Here is a 19,917-nt window from a genome sequence, read left to right as displayed (position 1 = left end):
GAAAGCCTTGACTATGTACAGAGTCAGTGAGCATAGCCTTGCTATTGAGAAAGGCCGCCGTAGGCAGACATGGCTCTCAAGAGAAGACAGGCTATGTGCACACTGCTCACAAAATGCTCACAAAATGAGGTGGAAACTGAGCTGCACTTCTTGACCAATTTATGACCATATTAGAGAGACATATTTCCCTCAGATTACACAGATCCACAAAGAATTCGAAAAACAAATCCAATTTTGATAAACTCCCATATCTACTGGGTGAAATTCCACAGTGTTCCATCACAGTAGCAAGATGTGTAACCTGTTTCCACAAGAAAAGGGCAACAAGGTGAAACACAAACATCATTGTAAATACAACCCATATTTATGTTGATTTATTTCCCATTTTGTACTTTAACCATTTGTACATCGTTACAACACTGCATACAGACATAATGACATTTGTAATGTCTTTATTGTTTTGTAACTTCTGTATGTGTAATATTTACTGTTAATTTTTGTTTATTTTACTTTTGTATAATATCTACTTCACTTATGTTTCCCATGCCAATAAAGCCCCTTGAATTGAGAGAGAGAGACAGAGAGAGAGAGAGAGAGAGAGACAGAGAGAGAGAGAGAGAGAGAGAGAGACAGAGAGAGAGAGAGAGAGAGAGAGAGAGAGAGAGAGAGAGAGAGAGAGAGAGAGAGAGAGAGAGAGAGAGAGAGAGAGAGAGAGAGACAGAGAGAGACAGACAGAGAGACAGAGAGACAGAGAGACAGACAGAGAGAGACAGACAGAGAGAGACAGACAGAGAGACAGAGAGACAGAGAGAGACAGACAGAGAGACAGAGACAGAGAGAGAGAGAGAGAGAGAGAGAGAGAGAGAGAGAGAGAGACAGAGACAGAGACAGAGAGAGAGACAGAGAGAGACAGAGAGAGACAGAGAGAGAGAGAGACAGAGAGACAGAGAGACAGAGAGAGACAGAGACAGAGAGAGAGAGAGACACAGAGAGATTATTATCAACAGATCAATAGCATCCTATAGAAGGCAAATTATACCAATCTAATGTAACACTAGTAGCTAAAAAGCTATTGTCATACCTTGGACTGATCCGAAGAGACGTGAGAAGTTTAACTTTGTGTTTGATAGACTGCCTTTGATCTCAGGTCATCTGAGCAACATTAGACTGTGTTAGCCTGTTGAGCTAAAGCCTGGAGACACTCACTGCCCCATTCTGACTAAGAATATATTTGGTGTCTTCATCATCATGACGTAAAGCTCTGATCTGAGCTTTTTGGAAGGAAAACAGCTGAAGAATGAAATATATCAGGTTATTTTCTAATATAATAGAGCAACATCATTTCCAGTGAGGAAAGGCAGTGTCACTACCTGCTGCCTGCTGCCTGTCGTAGACCAACCCAACAGAGACACACAGAAAGGCTGGAATGACTACAGGCCACATCTCACCCCCACAGTCACACATTCCCTGAATACTTCAGAACTATTCCACCTCTGTCCACGAAAGAGAGAAAAGGGTCAATATCCTGAAGAACTGAGAGAGAATAAGAGAACTGAGAGAATATTTTACACGAGCCCTCTGCCTGAGCCCATACTCTACCTCAGAGAGAGAAGTTCACAGCTGCTGGTAGAAAAAAAACTTTATTGTTCCCCCCCTGGTTGACACACAGAGTACCACTCAACGGTCTATAGTCACTCTGTGTATATAACAACTCTAAACTTCAGAACAGCCTTTTCTCTCTGTTTCTCTGTGGCTAGGGGACAGGGAAGACCATACCAATGACAACTTCACAGTGATTTAGAGGATAGATTTATTTGAGAAGGTTTTTTTTTTAGGAGAGGTTAGAGGAAGGATAAACAGTAACTGAACAGCCTGAAGTCCCACAACTGCTCATATCCAACACACAGCTCATATCCAACACACAGCTCATATCCAACACACAGCTCATATCCAACACACAGCTCATATCCAACACACAGCTCATATCCAACACACAGCTCATATCCAACACACAGCTCATGTCCAACACACAGCTCATAGCTCATATCCAACACACAGCTCATATCCAACACACAGCTCATGTCCAACACACAGCTCATAGCTCATATCCAACACACAGCTCATATCCAACACACAGCTCAGCTCATGTCCAACACACAGCTCAGCTCATGTCCAACACACAGCTCAGCTCATGTCCAACATACAGCTCAGCTCATGTCCAACACACAGCTCAGCTCATGTCCAACACACAGCTCATAGCTCATATCCAACACACAGCTCATATCCAACACACAGCTCATATCCAACACACAGCTCAGCTCATATCCAACACACAGCTCAGCTCATATCCAACACACAGCTCAGCTCATATCCAACACACAGCTCATAGCTCATATCCAACACACAGCTCAGCTCATGTCCAACACACAGCTCAGCTCATATCCAACACACAGCTCATAGCTCATATCCAACACACAGCTCATATCCAACACACAGCTCAGCTCATGTCCAACACACAGCTCAGCTCATGTCCAACACACAGCTCAGCTCATGTCCAACACACAGCTCATAGCTCATATCCAACACACAGCTCATATCCAACACACAGCTCATATCCAACACACAGCTCAGCTCATGTCCAACACACAGCTCAGCTCATGTCCAACACACAGCTCATAGCTCATATCCAACACACAGCTCATATCCAACACACAGCTCATATCCAACACACAGCTCAGCTCATGTCCAACACACAGCTCATAGCTCATATCCAACACACAGCTCATATCCAACACACAGCTCATATCCAACACACAGCTCATATCCAACACACAGCTCAGCTCATGTCCAACACACAGCTCATAGCTCATATCACTGTACTGTGTTTAGCTTCTGACTGCATCAAGCAATTCTATGTATTTATATGTGTTAATATGTGTTAATATGTCTTAATATGTGTTAATATGTGTTAATATGTGTTAATATGTGTTAATATGTGTTTATAAATGTTAATATGTGTTTATATGTGTTTATAAATGTTTATAAATGTTTATATGTGTCTATATGTGTTTATAGATGTTTATAGATGTTAATATGTGTTAATATGTGTTAATATGTGTTAATATGTGTTAATATGTGTTAATATGTGTTAATATGTGTTAATATGTGTTAATATGTGTTTATATGTGTGTGTTTGTGTTTTAACAGCTTCTAAGAGAGACTGCATTGAGCGCTTCGGACAGCGAACCATCGAACGGATCAACTCCGACAACGACGTCATCTGTACCACTGAATACTCCCGCATCGTACCCCTGGAGAATGGAGAGGTACAGTGGTGTGTGTGTGTGTGTGTGTATACCTACTGAGTGTGTGTGTGTGTGTGACATCGTCCCTCTCTCCCAGGTGGTGGTGTCTCTAGTGAACGGGCGTCCCGGGGCTATGAACTTCTCCTACTCTCCAGTCCTGAGGGATTTCACCAAGGCCACCAACATCCGCCTCCGTTTCCTCAGAACCAACACCCTCCTGGGACACCTGATGGGCAAGGCCCTCCGCGACCCCACCGTCACACGCAGGGTGGGGTACTGATGGGTACAGGGGTGAGAAGGTGGGGGGGCCAGGAGGGAGGGAAGGGAAGGGGTCAGAGGGTAGGGGGCAGGTGGTAGAGAAGGGGTCAGAGGGGGGGGGACAGGTGGTAGAGAAGGGATCAGAGGGGTGGGGGGTGGGACAGGTGGTAGAGAAGGGGTCAGACGATAGGGGGGGCAGGAGGTAGAGAAGGGGTCAGAGGGTAGGGGGGGACAGGTGGTAGAGAAGGGGTCAGAGGGTGGGGGGCAGGAGGTAGAGAAGGGGTCAGAGAGTAGGGGGCAGGTGGTAGAGAAGGGGGCAGAGGGTGGGGGGCAGGTGGTAGAGAAGGGGTCAGAGGGTGGGGGGGGCAGGTGGTAGAGAAGGGGGCAGAGGGTGGGGGGGGCAGGTGGTAGACAAGGGGTCAGAGGGTGGGGGGGGAGAGGTGGTAGAGAATGGGTCAGAGAGTAGGGGGCAGGAGGTAGAGAAGGGGTCAGAGGGTAAGGAGGACAGGAGGCAGAGAAGGGGTCAGAGGGCAAGGAGGACAGGAGGTAGAGAAGGGGTCAGAGGGTAAGGAGGACAGGAGGTAGAGAAGGGGTCAGAGGGTAAGGAGGACAGGAGGTAGAGAAGGGGTCAGAGGGTAAGGAGGACAGGAGGTAGAGAAGGGGTCAGAGGGTGGGGGGCAGGTAGTAGAGAAGGGGTCAGAGGGTGGGGGGGGCAGGTGATGGACAAGGGGTCAGAGGGTGGGGGGCAGGTGGTAGAGAAGGGGTCAGAGGGTGGGGGGGGGGCAGGTGGTAGACAAGGGGTCAGAGGGTGGGGGGGAGAGGTGGTAGAGAAGGGGTCAGAGAGTAGGGGGCAGGAAGTAGAGAAGGGGTCAGAGAGTAGGGGGCAGGAGGTAGAGAAGGGGTCAGAGGGGCAAGGAGGACAGGAGGTAGAGAAGGGGTCAGAGGGTAAGGAGGACAGGAGGTAGAGAAGGGGTCAGAGAGTAAGGAGGACAGGAGGTAGAGAAGGGGTCAGAGGGTAAGGAGGACAGGAGGTAGAGGAGGGGTCAGAGGGTAAGGAGGACAGGAGGTAGAGAAGGGGTCAGAGGGTAAGGAGGACAGGAGGTAGAGAAGGGGTCGGAGGGTGGGGGGGGCAGGTGGTAGACAAGGGGTCAGAGGGTGGGGGGCAGGTGGTAGAGAAGGGGTCAGAGGGTGGGGGGGGGCAGGTGGTAGACAAGGGGTCAGAGGGTGGGGGGGAGAGGTGGTAGAGAAGGGGTCAGAGGGTGGGGGGGAGAGGTGGTAGAGAAGGGGTCAGAGGGTGGGGGGGGCAGGTAGTAGAGAAGGGGTCAGAGGGTGGGGGGGCAGGTGGTAGAGAAGGGGTCAGAGGTTGCGGGGCAGGTGGTAGAGAAGGGGTCAGAGGTTGCGGGGCAGGTGGTAGAGAAGGGGTCAGAGGTGGGGGGGGGAAGGTGGTAGACAAGGGGTCAGAGGGTGGGGGGGGGCAGGTAGTAGAGAAGGGGTCAGAGGGTGGGGGGCAGGTGGTAGACAAGGGGTCAGAGGGTGGGGGGCAGGTGGTAGAGAAGGGGTCAGAGGGTAAGGAGGACAGGAGGTAGAGAAGGGGTCAGAGGGCAAGGAGGACAGAAGGTAGAGAAGGGGTCAGAGGGTAAGGAGGACAGGAGGTAGAGAAGGGGTCAGAGGGTAAGGAGGACAGGAGGTAGAGAAGGGGTCAGAGGTTAAGGAGGACAGGAGGTAGAGAAGGGGTCAGAGGGCAAGGAGGACAGGAAGTAGAGAAGGGGTCAGAGGGTAAGGAGGACAGGAGGTAGAGAAGGGGTCAGAGGGTAAGAAGGACAGGAGGTAGAGAAGGGGTCAGAGGGTAAGGAGGACAGGAGGTAGAGAAGGGGTCAGAGGGTAAGGAGGACAGGAGGTAGAGAAGGGGTCAGAGGGTAAGGAGGACAGGAGGTAGAGAAGGGGTCTGAGGGTGGGGGGCAGGTGGTAGAGAAGGGGTCAGAGGGTGGGGGGGGCAGGTGGTAGACAAGGGGTCAGAGGGTGGGGGGGAGAGGTGGTAGAGAAGGGGTCAGAGGGTGGGGGGGGCAGGTAGTAGAGAAGGGGTCAGAGGGTGGGGGGGAAGATGGTAGACAAGGGGTCAGAGGTTGCGGGGCAGGTGGTAGAGAAGGGTCAGAGGGTGGGGGGGGCAGGTGGTAGACAAGGGGTCAGAGGGTGGGGGGAGCAGGTAGTAGAGAAGGGGTCAGAGGGTGGGGGGGCAGGTGGTAGACAAGGGGTCAGAGGGTGGGGGGCAGGTGGTAGAGAAGGGGTCAGAGGGTAAGGAGGACAGGAGGTAGAGAAGGGGTCAGAGGGCAAGGAGGACAGGAGGTAGAGAAGAGGTCAGAGGGTAAGGAGGACAGGAGGTAGAGAAGGGGTCAGAGGGTAAGGAGGACAGGAGGTAGAGAAGGGGTCAGAGGGTAAGGAGGACAGGAGGTAGAGAAGGGGTCAGAGAGTAGGGACAGGGGGTCAGAGGGTAAGGAGGACAGGAGGTAGAGAAGGTGTCAGAGGGTAAGGAGGACAGGAGGTAGAGAAGGGGTCAGAGGGTAAGGAGGACAGGAGGTAGAGAAGGGGTCAGAGGGTAAGGAGGACAGAAGGTAGAGAAGGGGTCAGAGGGTGGGGGGCAGGTAGTGAGAAGGGGTCAGAGGGTAAGGAGGACAGGAGGTAGAGAAGGGGTCAGAGGGTAAGGAGGACAGGAGGTAGAGAAGGGGTCAGAGGGTAAGGAGGACAGGAGGTAGAGAAGGGGTCAGAGGGTAAGGAGGACAGGAGGTAGAGAAGGGGTCAGAGGGTAAGGAGGACAGGAGGTAGAGAAGGGGTCAGAGAGTAGGGGACAGGGGGTCAGAGGGTAAGGAGGACAGGAGGTAGAGAAGGTGTCAGAGGGTAAGGAGGACAGGAGGTAGAGAAGGGGTCAGAGGGTAAGGAGGACAGGAGGTAGAGAAGGGGTCAGAGAGTAGGGGACAGGAGGTAGAGAAGGGGTCAGAGGGCAAGGAGGACAGGAGGTAGAGAAGGGGTCAGAGGGTAAGGAGGACAGGAGGTAGAGAAGGGGTCATATTCAAATGGCCTTTAACTTGAAACCGTACCGTACTACAGCCTGTCAAACTGTGTGACAAGCTGACTAGTCTGAATGAAGCTACAATAGTCAGTTACAATGATTTAATGTCTTCGTGCTGTGCCTGTTTCTCTGCAGTATTACTACAGTATCAAGGACATCAGTATCGGAGGACGCTGTGTGTGTAACGGACACGCTGAGGCCTGCGACCCACACGACCCCAACGACCCCTACAAGTAAGAGGGACAGTCTGACTATACACTAATAGATGAGAGATTATAGAGTAGAAATGAGTACACCTCAATAGATTATAAAATAGAAATGACTACACTTCAATAGATTATAAAATAGAAATGACTACACTTCAATAGATTATAGAATAGAAATGACTACACATCAATAGATTATAGAATACAAATGACTACACTTCAATAAATTATATAATATATATTACTACACTTCAATAAATTATATAATATATATTACTACACTTCAATAAATTATAGAATATATATTACTACACATCAATAGATTATGTAGAGATTACTACACCTCAATAGATTATGTTAATGCCGCCTCTACACTCTAACCACTAGGCTACCTGCTACCTCTACACTCTAACCACTAGACTACCTGCCACCTCTACTCTCTAACCACTAGGCTACCTGCCACCTCTACTCTCTAACCACTAGGCTACCTGCCACCTCTACTCTCTAACCACTAGGCTACCTGCCACCTCTACACTCTAACCACTAGGCTACCTGCCACCTCAACACTCTAACCACTAGGCTACCCTGCCGCCTCTACACTCTAACCACTAGGCTACCTGCCACCTCTACTCTCTAACCACTAGACTACCTGCCGCCTCTACTCTCTAACCACTAGTCTACCCTGCCACCTCTACTCTCTAACCACTAGTCTACCTGCCACCTCTACTCTCTAACCACTAGTCTACCTGCCACCTCTACACTCTAACCACTAGTCTACCCAGCCACCTCTACACCCTAACCACTAGTCTACCTGCCACCTCTACACTCTAACCACTAGTCTACCCAGCCACCTCTACACCCTAACCACTAGTCTACCTGCCACCTCTACTCTCTAACCACTAGACTACCCTGCCACCTCTACTCTCTAACCACTAGTCTACCTGCCACCTCTACACTCTAACCACTAGTCTACCCTGCCGCTCCAAACAGTCTTCTACACCACATGATCTACTCCCCTTTACCTTGAAAACCTCCTTGGGTACTGCAGCCATTTAGCTCTGTGTTGGTTTCCTGAGTTTCCCCCCTCAGTGCTTGTATATGGTGGTGTGTACAGACTGTTCAAAGGACCTGTTAGAGCAAACGCTGTCTTTGGGGAATAGGGAGCACTAAATAGGGAATAGGGTGCACTAAATAGGGAATAGGGTGCACTAAATAGGGAATAGGGTGCACTAAATAGGGAATAGGGAGCACTAAATAGGGAATAGGGTGCACTAAATAGGGAATAGGGTGCACTAAATAGGGAATAGGGTGCACTAAATAGGGAATAGGGAGCACTAAATAGGGAATAGGGTGCACTAAATAGGGAATAGGGTGCACTACATAGGGAATAGGGTGCACTACATAGGGAATAGGGTGCACTAAATAGGGAATAGGGTGCACTAAATAGGGAATAGGGTGCACTAAATAGGGAATAGGGTGCACTAAATAGGGAATAGGGTGCACTAAATAGGGAATAGGGTGCCTTACACAAACAACCTCCCTCATCTCTTTACATATGTCTACTCTCTACAGAGAGTATGTCTACTCTCTACAATGTTCCCTCTAGCTATGGGTTTAAGAGTCAGCTGGAGCTGGTTCCATTTTATGCACGACAACAAATGATACCTTGTATATGCAAAGTGCTCATTCTTAAAGATGGGTGATTCTGCTGTAAGATAAGACAGAGATGGATGACTGAGGAGGAACAATTCAAAATCTAAGTTCTACGGGAGGAGGGAGGTGGTTGAATGCCTCGTGTTTTAACACACACACACACACACACATCTTTAGTATCCAGAGTACGTCAGTATATCAGACGAGAACCAGACATAGAGAGTAAGTCCGACAGGTGGTTTGTTTAAGATAGCAGGAATTTGTTAGTATTTTTTAGGTTTCTGTTTATCTAACAGGAGAAAGTTTAATAAAGCACTTAGCCCTAACGTTAGGGTTTCACCATTCTTAACATTCCCCTGTTAAACGGTCCAGATATAGGAATTTATGCTTTGTGTTTCAAATGGGCTCTGGTCTAAAGTAGTGCACTATGTAGGGAATAGGGTGCCCATTTGAGACGATGAATCTATAACAATGTGTTGGAGTGCTCGCTACTCCCTGGTCTCGCCTGAATACCTCTTCGCGGTGTGAAATGTCCCCCCCCGGACCTGATTACACACGCCACAAGCAGATGTGGCCTGTGTGTGTGTGTGTGTGTGTGTGTGTGTGTGTGTGTGTGTGTGTGTGTGTGTGTGTGTGTGTGTGTGTGTGTGTGTGTGTGTGTGTGTGTGTGTGTGTGTGTGTGTGTGTGTGTGTGTGTGTGTGTGTGTTTCTCCATAAGTCCGCCCAGTCGACTAGATCCATAGGTATTCCTGTAGAGAGTAGACATATGTTAAAGAGATGAGGGAGGTTGTTTGTGTAAGGCTCCCTATTCCCTATTTAGTGCACCCTATTCCCTATTTAGTGCACCCTATTCCCTATTTAGTGCACCCTATTCCCTATTTAGTACACCCTATTCCCTATTTAGTGCACCCTTTTCCCTAATTAGTGCACCCTATTCCCTATTTAGTGCACCCTATTCCCTATTTAGTGCACTTGTTTTGACCAGGCCCTGGTTAAAACTAGGGCACTAGAGAATAAGGTGCCATTCGTGATGTAGCCTAAGATTACTTTTCAACATGTCCACCCTCTAGACAACCACTCCTGCTGTCAGCCAGATTCCACCCTCTAGACAACCACTTCTACTGTCTGCCAGAGTCCACCCTCTAGAGAACCACTTCTGCTGTCTGCCAGAGTCCACCCTCTAGAGAACCACTTCTACTGTCAGCCAGAGTCCACCCTCTAGAGAACCACTTCTGCTGTCAGCCAGAGTCCACCCTCTAGAGAACCACTCCTGCTGTCAGCCAGAGTCCACCCTCTAGAGAACCACTTTTACTGTCAGCCAGAGTCCACCCTCTAGAGAACCACTTCTACTGTCAGCCAGAGTCCACCCTCTAGAGAACCACTTCTGCTGTCAGCCAGAGTCCACCCTCTAGAGAACCACTTCTACTGTCAGCCAGAGTCCACCCTCTAGAGAACCACTTCTACTGTCAGCCAGAGTCCACCCTCTAGAGAACCACTCCTGCTGTCAGCCAGAGTCCACCCTCTAGAGAACCACTCCTGCTGTCAGCCAGAGTCCACACTCTAGAGAACCACTCCTGCTGTCTGCCAGAGTCCACCCTCTAGAGAACCACTTCTGCTGTCAGCCAGAGTCCACCCTCTAGAGAACCACTTCTGCTGTCTGCCAGAGTCCACCCTCTAGAGAACCACTTCTACTGTCAGCCAGAGTCCACCCTCTAGAGAACCACTCCTGCTGTCAGCCAGAGTCCACCCTCTAGAGAACCACTTCCACTGTCAGCCAGAGTCCACCCTCTAGAGAACCACTTCTACTGTCAGCCAGAGTCCACCCTCTAGAGAACCACTCCTGCTGTCTGCCAGAGTCCACCCTCTAGAGAACCACTTCTGCTGTCAGCCAGAGTCCACCCTCTAGAGAACCACTCCTGCTGTCAGCCAGAGTCCACCCTCTAGAGAACCACTTCTACTGTCAGCCAGAGTCCACCCTCTAGAGAACCACTTCTGCTGTCAGCCAGAGTCCACCCTCTAGAGAACCACTTCTGCTGTCTGCCAGAGTCCACCCTCTAGAGAACCACTTCTACTGTCAGCCAGAGTCCACCCTCTAGAGAACCACTTCTACTGTCAGCCAGAGTCCACCCTCTAGAGAACCACTCCTGCTGTCAGCCAGAGTCCACACATATTTCTGTTAGTGGGGGTTTGCCAGGGACGAGATTGCATTAGGCTTTGCTTCTCTTTAGAAGAAAGAAACATTTCATTTGTGACTCATTAGAAAGTCATTATCTTAATGGAAAAAAATTATCTCTGTTGACATGAGAAATCTGACATATAGTTTAAACACACCTCCTTATTTTAACCAGTTATTTTAAAGCCCTTTGGTGTAACTATGGATCTGTACAATGGGCTTGCTTCATTTTGTTTCTGAGACAAACAAGCCTACACACACACACACACACACACACACACACACACACACACACACACACACACACACACACACACACACACACACACACACACACACACACACACACACACACACACACACACACACACAGCTTTGGTTCTGAGCTCTCAAGGACTTCAGTTTCACAAAGGGATAAAGCGAAGCATAGATCTAGAATGACTAGCTAGGCTTTGCCCTTTGGTTAGTCTTTCAAGACTAGTGTCACCTCGTTAAATCACGCTATTTCTGGAGTCAGAGCTTTCTTACTGTAGGCCTACTGTATAAAAACTCACAATGGTGAATTCTAAGATATGGTGAATTCTTAGAACTCACAATGGTGAATTCTTAGATATGGTGAATTCTTAGAACTCACAATGGTGAATTCTTAGATATGGTGAATTCTTAGATATGGTGAATTCTTAGAACTCACAATGGTGAATTCTTAGATATGGTGAATTCTTAGAACTCACAATGGTGAATTCTTAGATATGGTGAATTCTTAGATATGGTGAATTCTTAGAACTCACAATGGTGAATTCTTAGATATGGTGAATTCTTAGAACTCACAATGGTGAATTCTTAGATATGGTGAATTCTTAGAACTCACAATGGTGAATTCTTAGATATGGTGAATTCTTAGAACTCACAATGGTGAATTCTTAGATATGGTGAATTCTTAGAACTCACAATGGTGAATTCTTAGAACTCACAATGGTGAATTCTTAGATATGGTGAATTCTTAGATATGGTGAATTCTTAGATATGGTGAATTCTTAGATATGGTGAATTCTTAGAACTCACAATGGTGAATTCTTAGATATGGTGAATTCTTAGAACTCACAATGGTGAATTCTTAGATATGGTGAATTCTTAGATATGGTGAATTCTTAGATATGGTGAATTCTTAGATATGGTGAATTCTTAGATATGGTGAATTCTTAGATATGGTGAATTCTTAGATATGGTGAATTCTTAGATTTGGTGAATTCTTAGATATGGTGAATTCTTAGATATGGTGAATTCTTAGATATGGTGAATTCTTAGATATGGTGAATTCTTAGATTTGGTGAATTCTTAGATTTGGTGAATTCTTAGATTTGGTGAATTCTTAGATTTGGTGAATTCTTAGATTTGGTGAATTCTTAGATATGGTGAATTCTTAGATATGGTGAATTCTTAGATATGGTGAATTCTTAGATATGGTGAATTCTTAGATTTGGTGAATTCTTAGATATGGTGAATTCTTAGATATGGTGAATTCTTAGATATGGTGAATTCTTAGATATGGTGAATTCTTAGATATGGTGAATTCTTAGATATGGTGAATTCTTAGATATGGTGAATTCTTAGATATGGTGAATTCTTAGATTTGGTGAATTCTTAGATATGGTGAATTCGTAGATATGGTGAATTCTTAGATTTGGTGAATTCTTAGATTTGGTGAATTCTTAGATATGGTGAATTCTTAGATATGGTGAATTCTTAGATATGGTGAATTCTTAGATATGGTGAATTCTTAGATATGGTGAATTCTTAGATATGGTGAATTCTTAGATATGGTGAATTCTTAGATATGGTGAATTCTTAGATATGGTGAATTCTTAGATATGGTGAATTCTTAGATATGGTGAATTCTTAGATATGGTGAATTCTTAGATTTGGTGAATTCTTAGATATGGTGAATTCTTAGATTTGGTGAATTCTTAGATATGGTGAATTCTTAGATATGGTGAATTCTTAGATATGGTGAATTCTTAGATATGGTGAATTCTTAGATATGGTGAATTCTTAGATATGGTGAATTCTTAGATATGGTAAATTCTTAGATTTGGTGAATTCTTAGATTTGGTGAATTCTTAGATATGGTGAATTCTTAGATATGGTGAATTCTTAGATATGGTGAATTCTTAGATATGGTGAATTCTTAGAACTCACAATGGTGAATTCTTAGATATGGTGAATTCTTAGATTTGGTGAATTCTTAGATTTGGTGAATTCTTAGATTTGGTGAATTCTTAGATTTGGTGAATTCTTAGATTTGGTGAATTCTTAGATTTGGTGAATTCTTAGATTTGGTGAATTCGTAGATTTGGTGTTTTATGTTTTATTGAACAGCTGTTTAATGGCTACAGATCTGATAACTGTATATATATATATATATATGATTACAGCTTTGGCAGGTGATACTGTAGTCTGGAGTGCAGCGTACAGCTGTCCTTTGATGACATCACTCCTTAGATGTCTGAAATAGCAACACCCACACTTGTAATGCAGACCAGCCTGATAGCACCTAAAGTATAGGTCCTCACAGAGGATGAAGTCACATAACGACGTGTGTTTTTCAAGCTGTTCGTGTGGAGGAAATGGTCTGTACATTTTAAGTTTAACTAAACGGATCGTACGTGTATCTGATAAAGAAAGAGGGAAGCAGGAAAAGACAATGCTGTGGTTTTTTCTCTGTGGTATTTTATATGTGATGGTCACTGCACTGCGTTCCACCTGATGGAGTGAATCTAACAGGCTTCGAAAAATCTCTTAGAAAATCAACATTCTATCTCCCCTTGGCGTTTTGAAACACATCCTGAGCCATCGTAGTCAGAGTAGTCTTCAGGATATTGTATCAGCGAACCTCCTGACCTTTGGTTACAACCCTTTTAAAGTTAAAACGTCTTTGGGATCGGTGTCCCTTCCACAGAACGGTTGAGCTATCGTAGGCTAATGTGATGTAACAAGAACATTTCCCTGGACATAGACATATCTGATATGGGCAGAAAGGTTAAAATTGCTGTTAATCTGACTGTACTGTCCAGTTCACAGTAGATATTACTGTGAAAGAATACCATGAAAAGTTATTAAAAAGCAAATTAGGCACATTTGGGCAGTCTTGATACATCATTTTGAACAGAAATATAATGGTTCATTGGATCAGTCTAAAACGTTGCACATACACTGATGCCATCTAGTGGTCAAAGTATAAATTGCACCTGGGCTGGAATAATACACATTATGGCCTTTCTCTTGCATTTCGAAGATGATGGTACAAAAAAAATACAAAAGAAATGTTGTTTTTTTCATTGTATTATCTTTTACCAGATCTATAGTGTTATATTCTACTACATTCCTTTCACGTTTACATAAACTTCAAAGTGTTTCCTTTCAAATCGTATCAAGAACATTCTTATCTTTGCTTCAGTGCTTGAACTACTGGCAGTTAGATTTGGGTCCTGAGCTACAGGCAGTTAGATTTGGGTCCTGAGCTACTGGCAGTTAGATTTGGGTCCTGAGCTACTGGCAGTTAGATTTGGGTCCTGGGCTACAGGCAGTTAGATGTGGGTCCTGAGCTACAGGCAGTTAGATTTGGGTCCTGAGCTACAGGCAGTTAGATGTGGGTCCTGAGCTACAGGCAGTTAGATTTGGGTCCTGAGCTACAGGCAGTTAGATTTGGGTCCTGAGCTACAGGTAGTTAGATTAGGGTCCTGAGCTACAGGCAGTTAGATTTGGGTCCTGCGCTACAGGCAGTTAGATTTGGGTCCTGCGCTACAGGCAGTTAGATTTGGGTCCTGAGCTACAGGCAGTTAGATTTGGGTCCTGAGCTACAGGCAGTTAGATTTGGGTCCTGAGCTACAGGCAGTTAGATTTGGGTCCTGAGCTACAGGCAGTTAGATTTGGGCCCTGAGCTACAGGCAGTTAGATTTGGGTCCTGAGCTACAGGCAGTTAGATTTGGGTCCTGAGCCACAGGTAGTTAGATTTGGGTCCTGGGCTACAGGCAGTTAGATTTGGGTCCTGAGCTACAGGCAGTTAGATTTGGGTCCTGAGCTACAGGCAGTTAGATTTGGGTCCTGAGCTACAGGTAGTTAGATTTGGGTCCTGAGATACAGGCAGTTAGATTTGGGTCCTGAGCTACAGGCAGTTAGATTTGGGTCCTGAGCTACAGGCAGTTAGATTTGGGTCCTGAGCTACAGGCAGTTAGATTTGGGTCCTGAGCTACAGGCAGTTAGATTTGGGTCCTGAGCTACAGGCAGTTAGATTTGGGTCCTGAGCTACAGGCAGTTAGATTTGGGTCCTGAGCTACAGGCAGTTAGATTTGGGTCCTGAGCTACAGGCAGTTAGATGTGGGCCCTGAGCTACAGGCAGTTAGATTTGGGTCCTGAGCTACAGGAAGTTAGATTAGGGTCCTGAGCTAACGGCAGTTAGATTTGGGTCCTGAGCTACAGGCAGTTAGATGTGGGTCCTGAGCTACAGGCAGTTAGATTAGGGTCCTGAGCTACAGGCAGTTAGATTTGGGTCCTGAGCTACAGGCAGTTAGATTAGGGTCCTGAGCTACAGGCAGTTAGATTAGGGTCCTGAGCTACAGGCAGTTAGATTAGGGTCCTGAGCTACAGGCAGTTAGATTAGGGTCCTGAGCTACAGGCAGTTAGATTAGGGTCCTGAGCTACAGGCAGTTAGATTAGGGTCCTGAGCTACAGGCAGTTAGATTTGGGTCCTGAGCTACAGACAGTTAGATTTGGGTCCTGAGCTACAGGCAGTTAGATTAGGGTCCTGAGCTACAGGCAGTTAGATTAGGGTCCTGAGCTAACGGCAGTTAGATTTGGGTCCTGAGCTAACGGCAGTTAGATGTGGGTCCTGAGCTAACGGCAGTTAGATGTGGGTCCTGAGCTAACGGCAGTTAGATGTGGGTCCTGAGCTAACGGCAGTTAGATTAGGGTCCTGAGCTAACGGCAGTTAGATTTGGGTACGTCATTTTAGGTGAAAATGGAAAAAAAGGGTCGGATCCTTCAGAGGTTTTGAGGTTATAAGTCTATGTTATTACACCAGCAGCGGGCCCCTGATGTTTGATAAAACTCTGTATATTGGTTCTACATGCTTTTATCCTTGAACGACCAGATTAATGGTCTGTTTTGGCCACACTGTGTAAACTGCAGGTTGTTCATGTTAAATGGGATTATGTGCCTGGGTGAAGCAGGGTGAAGTTCTGGGACTGTAGAGGAATTAACTCTTTCACTGATAGAGCTGCGTTCTCTCTGGGTTTATAACCGAGCGGGTGGGCTACGTTTTCTCTGATGGCACAAAAGAAAGTTGATGGAGGAAGAGGAGTTTTAACTGTAGCTTAAAGAAGGTTAAAGAGGTAGAGGAGTTTTAACCTGGAGATTAAGGTTCAGCCCAAGTATTAGCCCAGTGTTAGTATTAGCCTAGTGTTAGCATTAGCCCAGTGTTAGTATTAGCCTAGTGTTAGTATTAGCCTAGTGTTAGCATTAGCCTCATGTTAGTATTAGCCCAGTGTTAGTATTAGCCTAGTGTTAGCATTAGCCTAGTGTTAGCATTAGCCTAGTGTTAGCATTAGCCTAGTGTTAGTATCAGCCTAGTGTTCGTCTTAGCCTCATGTTAGTATTTAATGTTTAATGTTTAATGAACTGCTGGTTGTTGTCTCCTCGCTGTTGATCTCTTGGTCATTAATCTCCTGTTTGTTAATCTCCTGTTTGTTAATCTCCTGTTTATTGATCTCCTGTTTATTGATCTCCTGTTTATTGATCTCCTGTTTATTGATCTCCTGGTTATTGATCTCCTGGTTGTTGATCTCCTGGTCGTTGATCTCCTGTTTATTGATCTCCTGGTCGTTGATCTCCTGGTCATTGATCTCCTGGTCGTTGATCTCCTGGTCGTTGATCTCCTGGTCGTTGATCTCCTGTTTATTGATCTCCTGGTCGTTGATCTCCTGGTCGTTGATCTCCTGTTTATTGATCTCCTGGTCGTTGATCTCCTGGTCGTTGATCTCCTGGTCGTTGATCTCCTGGTCGTTGATCTCCTGGTCGTTGATCTCCTGGTCGTTGATCTCCTGGTTGTTGATCTCCTGGTCGTTGATCTCCTGGTCGTTGATCTCCTGGTCGTTGATCTCCTGGTCGTTGATCTCCTGGTTGTTGATCTGATAGATACTCATGTGTGTGTTTCCGTTCTCTCCCTCCCTCTCTGTAAAGGCTTCAGTGTGACTGCCAACACAACACTTGTGGAACGTCATGTGACCAGTGTTGCCCCGGATACAACCAGATTCCATGGAAACCAGCGACCACTTACCAGGCTAACGAGTGTGAACGTGAGTTTCCCTCCCTCCCTCACCCCACCACCCCTACCCACTCATCACCATCCAACCCCCTCTGAAAAAAGTTGGAGGCAGTTTCCAGAAGTCCTTCCCTGGTATTAGCCAAGGAATGTAGTGCCTGTTAGGCATTAGTTTATCACTGTCATTCTTACGGAAGCAGAACAGCCTCAGGTGTTGTTTTGTTGGTGTTTGGATACAGCCACACACCTATCCTGTACATCGCAAACATAATACCTCTGTCAGGGAATGACAAGAGGCAGAAGAAGTCTTATACAACAGCCAATCGTATTGTTTCAATGCACAGTCTGATGAAAGCAGAATGTCCCACTAGATCTGAGTCCTACTAGATCTGAGTCCCATTAGATCTGAGTCCCATTAGATCTGAGCTGAGTCCCATTAGATCTGAGTCCTACTAGATCTGAGTCCTACTAGATCTGAGTCCCACTAGATCTGAGTCCCACTAGATCTGAGTCCCACTAGATCTGAGTCCCATTAGATCTGAGTCCCATTTGATCTGAGTCCTACTAGATCTGAGTCCCATTAGATCTGAGCTGAGTCCCATTAGATCTGAGTCCGATTAGATCTGAGTCCCACTAGATCTGAGCTGAGTCCCATTAGATCTGAGTCCCATTAGATCTGAGTCCCATTAGATCTGAGCTGAGTCCCATTAGATCTGAGTCCCATTAGATCTGAGCTGAGTCCCATTAGATCTGAGTCCCATTAGATCTGAGCAGAGTCCCATTAGATCTGAGCTGAGTCCCATTAGATCTGAGCAGAGTCCCATTAGATCTGAGCTGAGTCCCATTAGATCTGAGTCCCATTAGATCTGAGCTGAGTCCCATTAGATCTGAGTCCCATTAGATCTGAGCTGAGTCCCATTAGATCTGAGTCCCACTAGAGCTGAGCTGAGTCCCATTAGATCTGAGCTGAGTCCCATTAGATCTGAGTCCCATTAGATCTGAGCTGAGTCCCATTAGATCTGAGCTGAGTCCCATTAGATCTGAGCAGAGTCCCACTAGGTCTGAGCTGAGTCCCATTAGATCTGAGTCCCACTAGATCTGAGTCCAATTAGATCCGAGTCCCACTAGATCTGAGTCCCACTAGATCTGAGCTGAGTCCCATTAGATCTGAGCTGAGTCCCATTAGATCTGAGCAGAGTCCCACTAGGTCTGAGCTGAGTCCCATTAGATCTGAGTCCCACTAGATCTGAGTCCCACTAGATCTGAGCCCCACTAGATCTGAGTCCCACTAGATCTGAGCTGAGTCCCATTAGATCTGAGCTGAGTCCCATTAGATCTGAGTCCCATTAGATCTGAGTCCCATTAGATCTGAGTCCCACTAGATCTGAGTCCCACTAGATCTGAGTCCCACTAGATCTGAGCTGAGTCCCATTAGATCTGAGTCCCATTAGATCTGAGTCCGATTAGATCTGAGCTCAGTCCCATTAGATCTGAGCAGAGTCCCATTAGATCTGAGTCCCATTAGATCTGAGCTGAGTCCCATTAGATCTGAGTCCCATTAGATCTGAGCTGAGTCCCATTAGATCTGAGCAGAGTCCCACTAGATCTGAGTCCCACTAGACCTGAGTTGAGTCCCACTAGATCTGAGTCCCATTAGATCTGAGTCCCATTAGATCCGCGTCCCACTAGATCCGAGTCCCACTAGATCTGTGTCCCACTAGATCTGAGCTGAGTCCCATTAGATCTGAGCTGAGTCCCATTAGATCTGAGTCCCATTAGATCTGAGTCCCATTAGATCTGAGCTGAGTCCCATTAGATCTGAGTCCCATTAGATCTGAGCTGAGTCCCATTAGATCTGAGCTGAGTCCCATTAGATCTGAGTCCCATTAGATCTGAGCTGAGTCCCATTAGATCTGAGCTGAGTCCCATTAGATCTGAGTCCCATTAGATCTGAGCAGAGTCCCATTAGATCTGAGCAGAGTCCCATTAGATCTGAGCTGAGTCCCATTAGATCTGAGCTGAGTCCCATTAGATCTGAGTCCCATTAGATCTGAGCTCAGTCCCATTAGATCTGAGCAGAGTCCCACTAGATCTGAGTCCCACTAGACCTGAGCTGAGTCCCATTAGATCTGAGTCCAATTAGATCTGAGCTCGGTCCCATTAGATCTGAGTCCCATTAGATCTGAGCTGAGTCCCATTAGATCTGAGTCCCATTAGATCTGAGCTGAGTCCCATTAGATCTGAGTCCCACTAGATCTGAGCTGAGTCCCATTAGATCTGAGTCCCATTAGATCTGAGTCCCACTAGATCTGAGTCCCATTAGATCTGAGCTGAGTCCCATTAGATCTGAGTCCCATTAGATCTGAGTCCCATTAGATCTGAGCAGAGTCCCATTAGATCTGAGCTGAGTCCCATTTGATCTGAGCAGAGTCCCATTAGATCTGAGCTGAGTCCCACTAGATCTGAGTCCCACTAGAGCTGAGCTGAGTCCCATTAGATCTGAGCGGAGTCCCATTAGATCTGAGTCCCATTAGATCTGAGCTGAGTCCCATTAGATCTGAGCTGAGTCCCATTAGATCTGAGCAGAGTCCCACTAGGTCTGAGCTGAGTCCCATTAGATCTGAGTCCCACTAGATTTGAGTCCCATTAGATTTGAGTCCAATTAGATCCGAGTCCCACTAGATCTGAGTCCCACTAGATCTGAGCTGAGTCCCATTAGATCTGAGCTGAGTCCCATTAGATCTGAGCAGAGTCCCACTAGGTCTGAGCTGAGTCCCATTAGATCTGAGTCCCACTAGATTTGAGTCCCATTAGATTTGAGTCCAATTAGATCCGAGTCCCACTAGATCTGAGTCCCACTAGATCTGAGTCCCACTAGATCTGAGCTGAGTCCCATTAGATCTGAGCTGAGTCCCATTAGATATGAGCAGAGTCCCACTAGG

The 19,917-nt window shown here is 46.4% G+C and overlaps 1 protein-coding gene across 1 annotated transcript in view; it reads left to right on the top strand.

The window, feature by feature from the left end:
• Nucleotides 1-19,917, top strand: part of LOC109881165 (laminin subunit alpha-5-like) — a 272,787-nt gene that overhangs the window by 97,944 nt on the left and 154,926 nt on the right. The window contains 4 exon segments of the mRNA XM_031803671.1: nucleotides 3,208-3,326; nucleotides 3,403-3,573; nucleotides 6,763-6,860; nucleotides 16,894-17,009. Coding sequence (XP_031659531.1) covers nucleotides 3,208-3,326; nucleotides 3,403-3,573; nucleotides 6,763-6,860; nucleotides 16,894-17,009 — 504 coding nt within the window.

The sequence above is a fragment of the Oncorhynchus kisutch genome, linkage group LG24 (assembly GCF_002021735.2).
Source record: "Oncorhynchus kisutch isolate 150728-3 linkage group LG24, Okis_V2, whole genome shotgun sequence".
NCBI lineage: Eukaryota > Metazoa > Chordata > Actinopteri > Salmoniformes > Salmonidae > Oncorhynchus > Oncorhynchus kisutch.
Note: the sequence above shows the minus strand (reverse complement) of the source record. Positions and strands in the feature narration are given on the sequence as shown.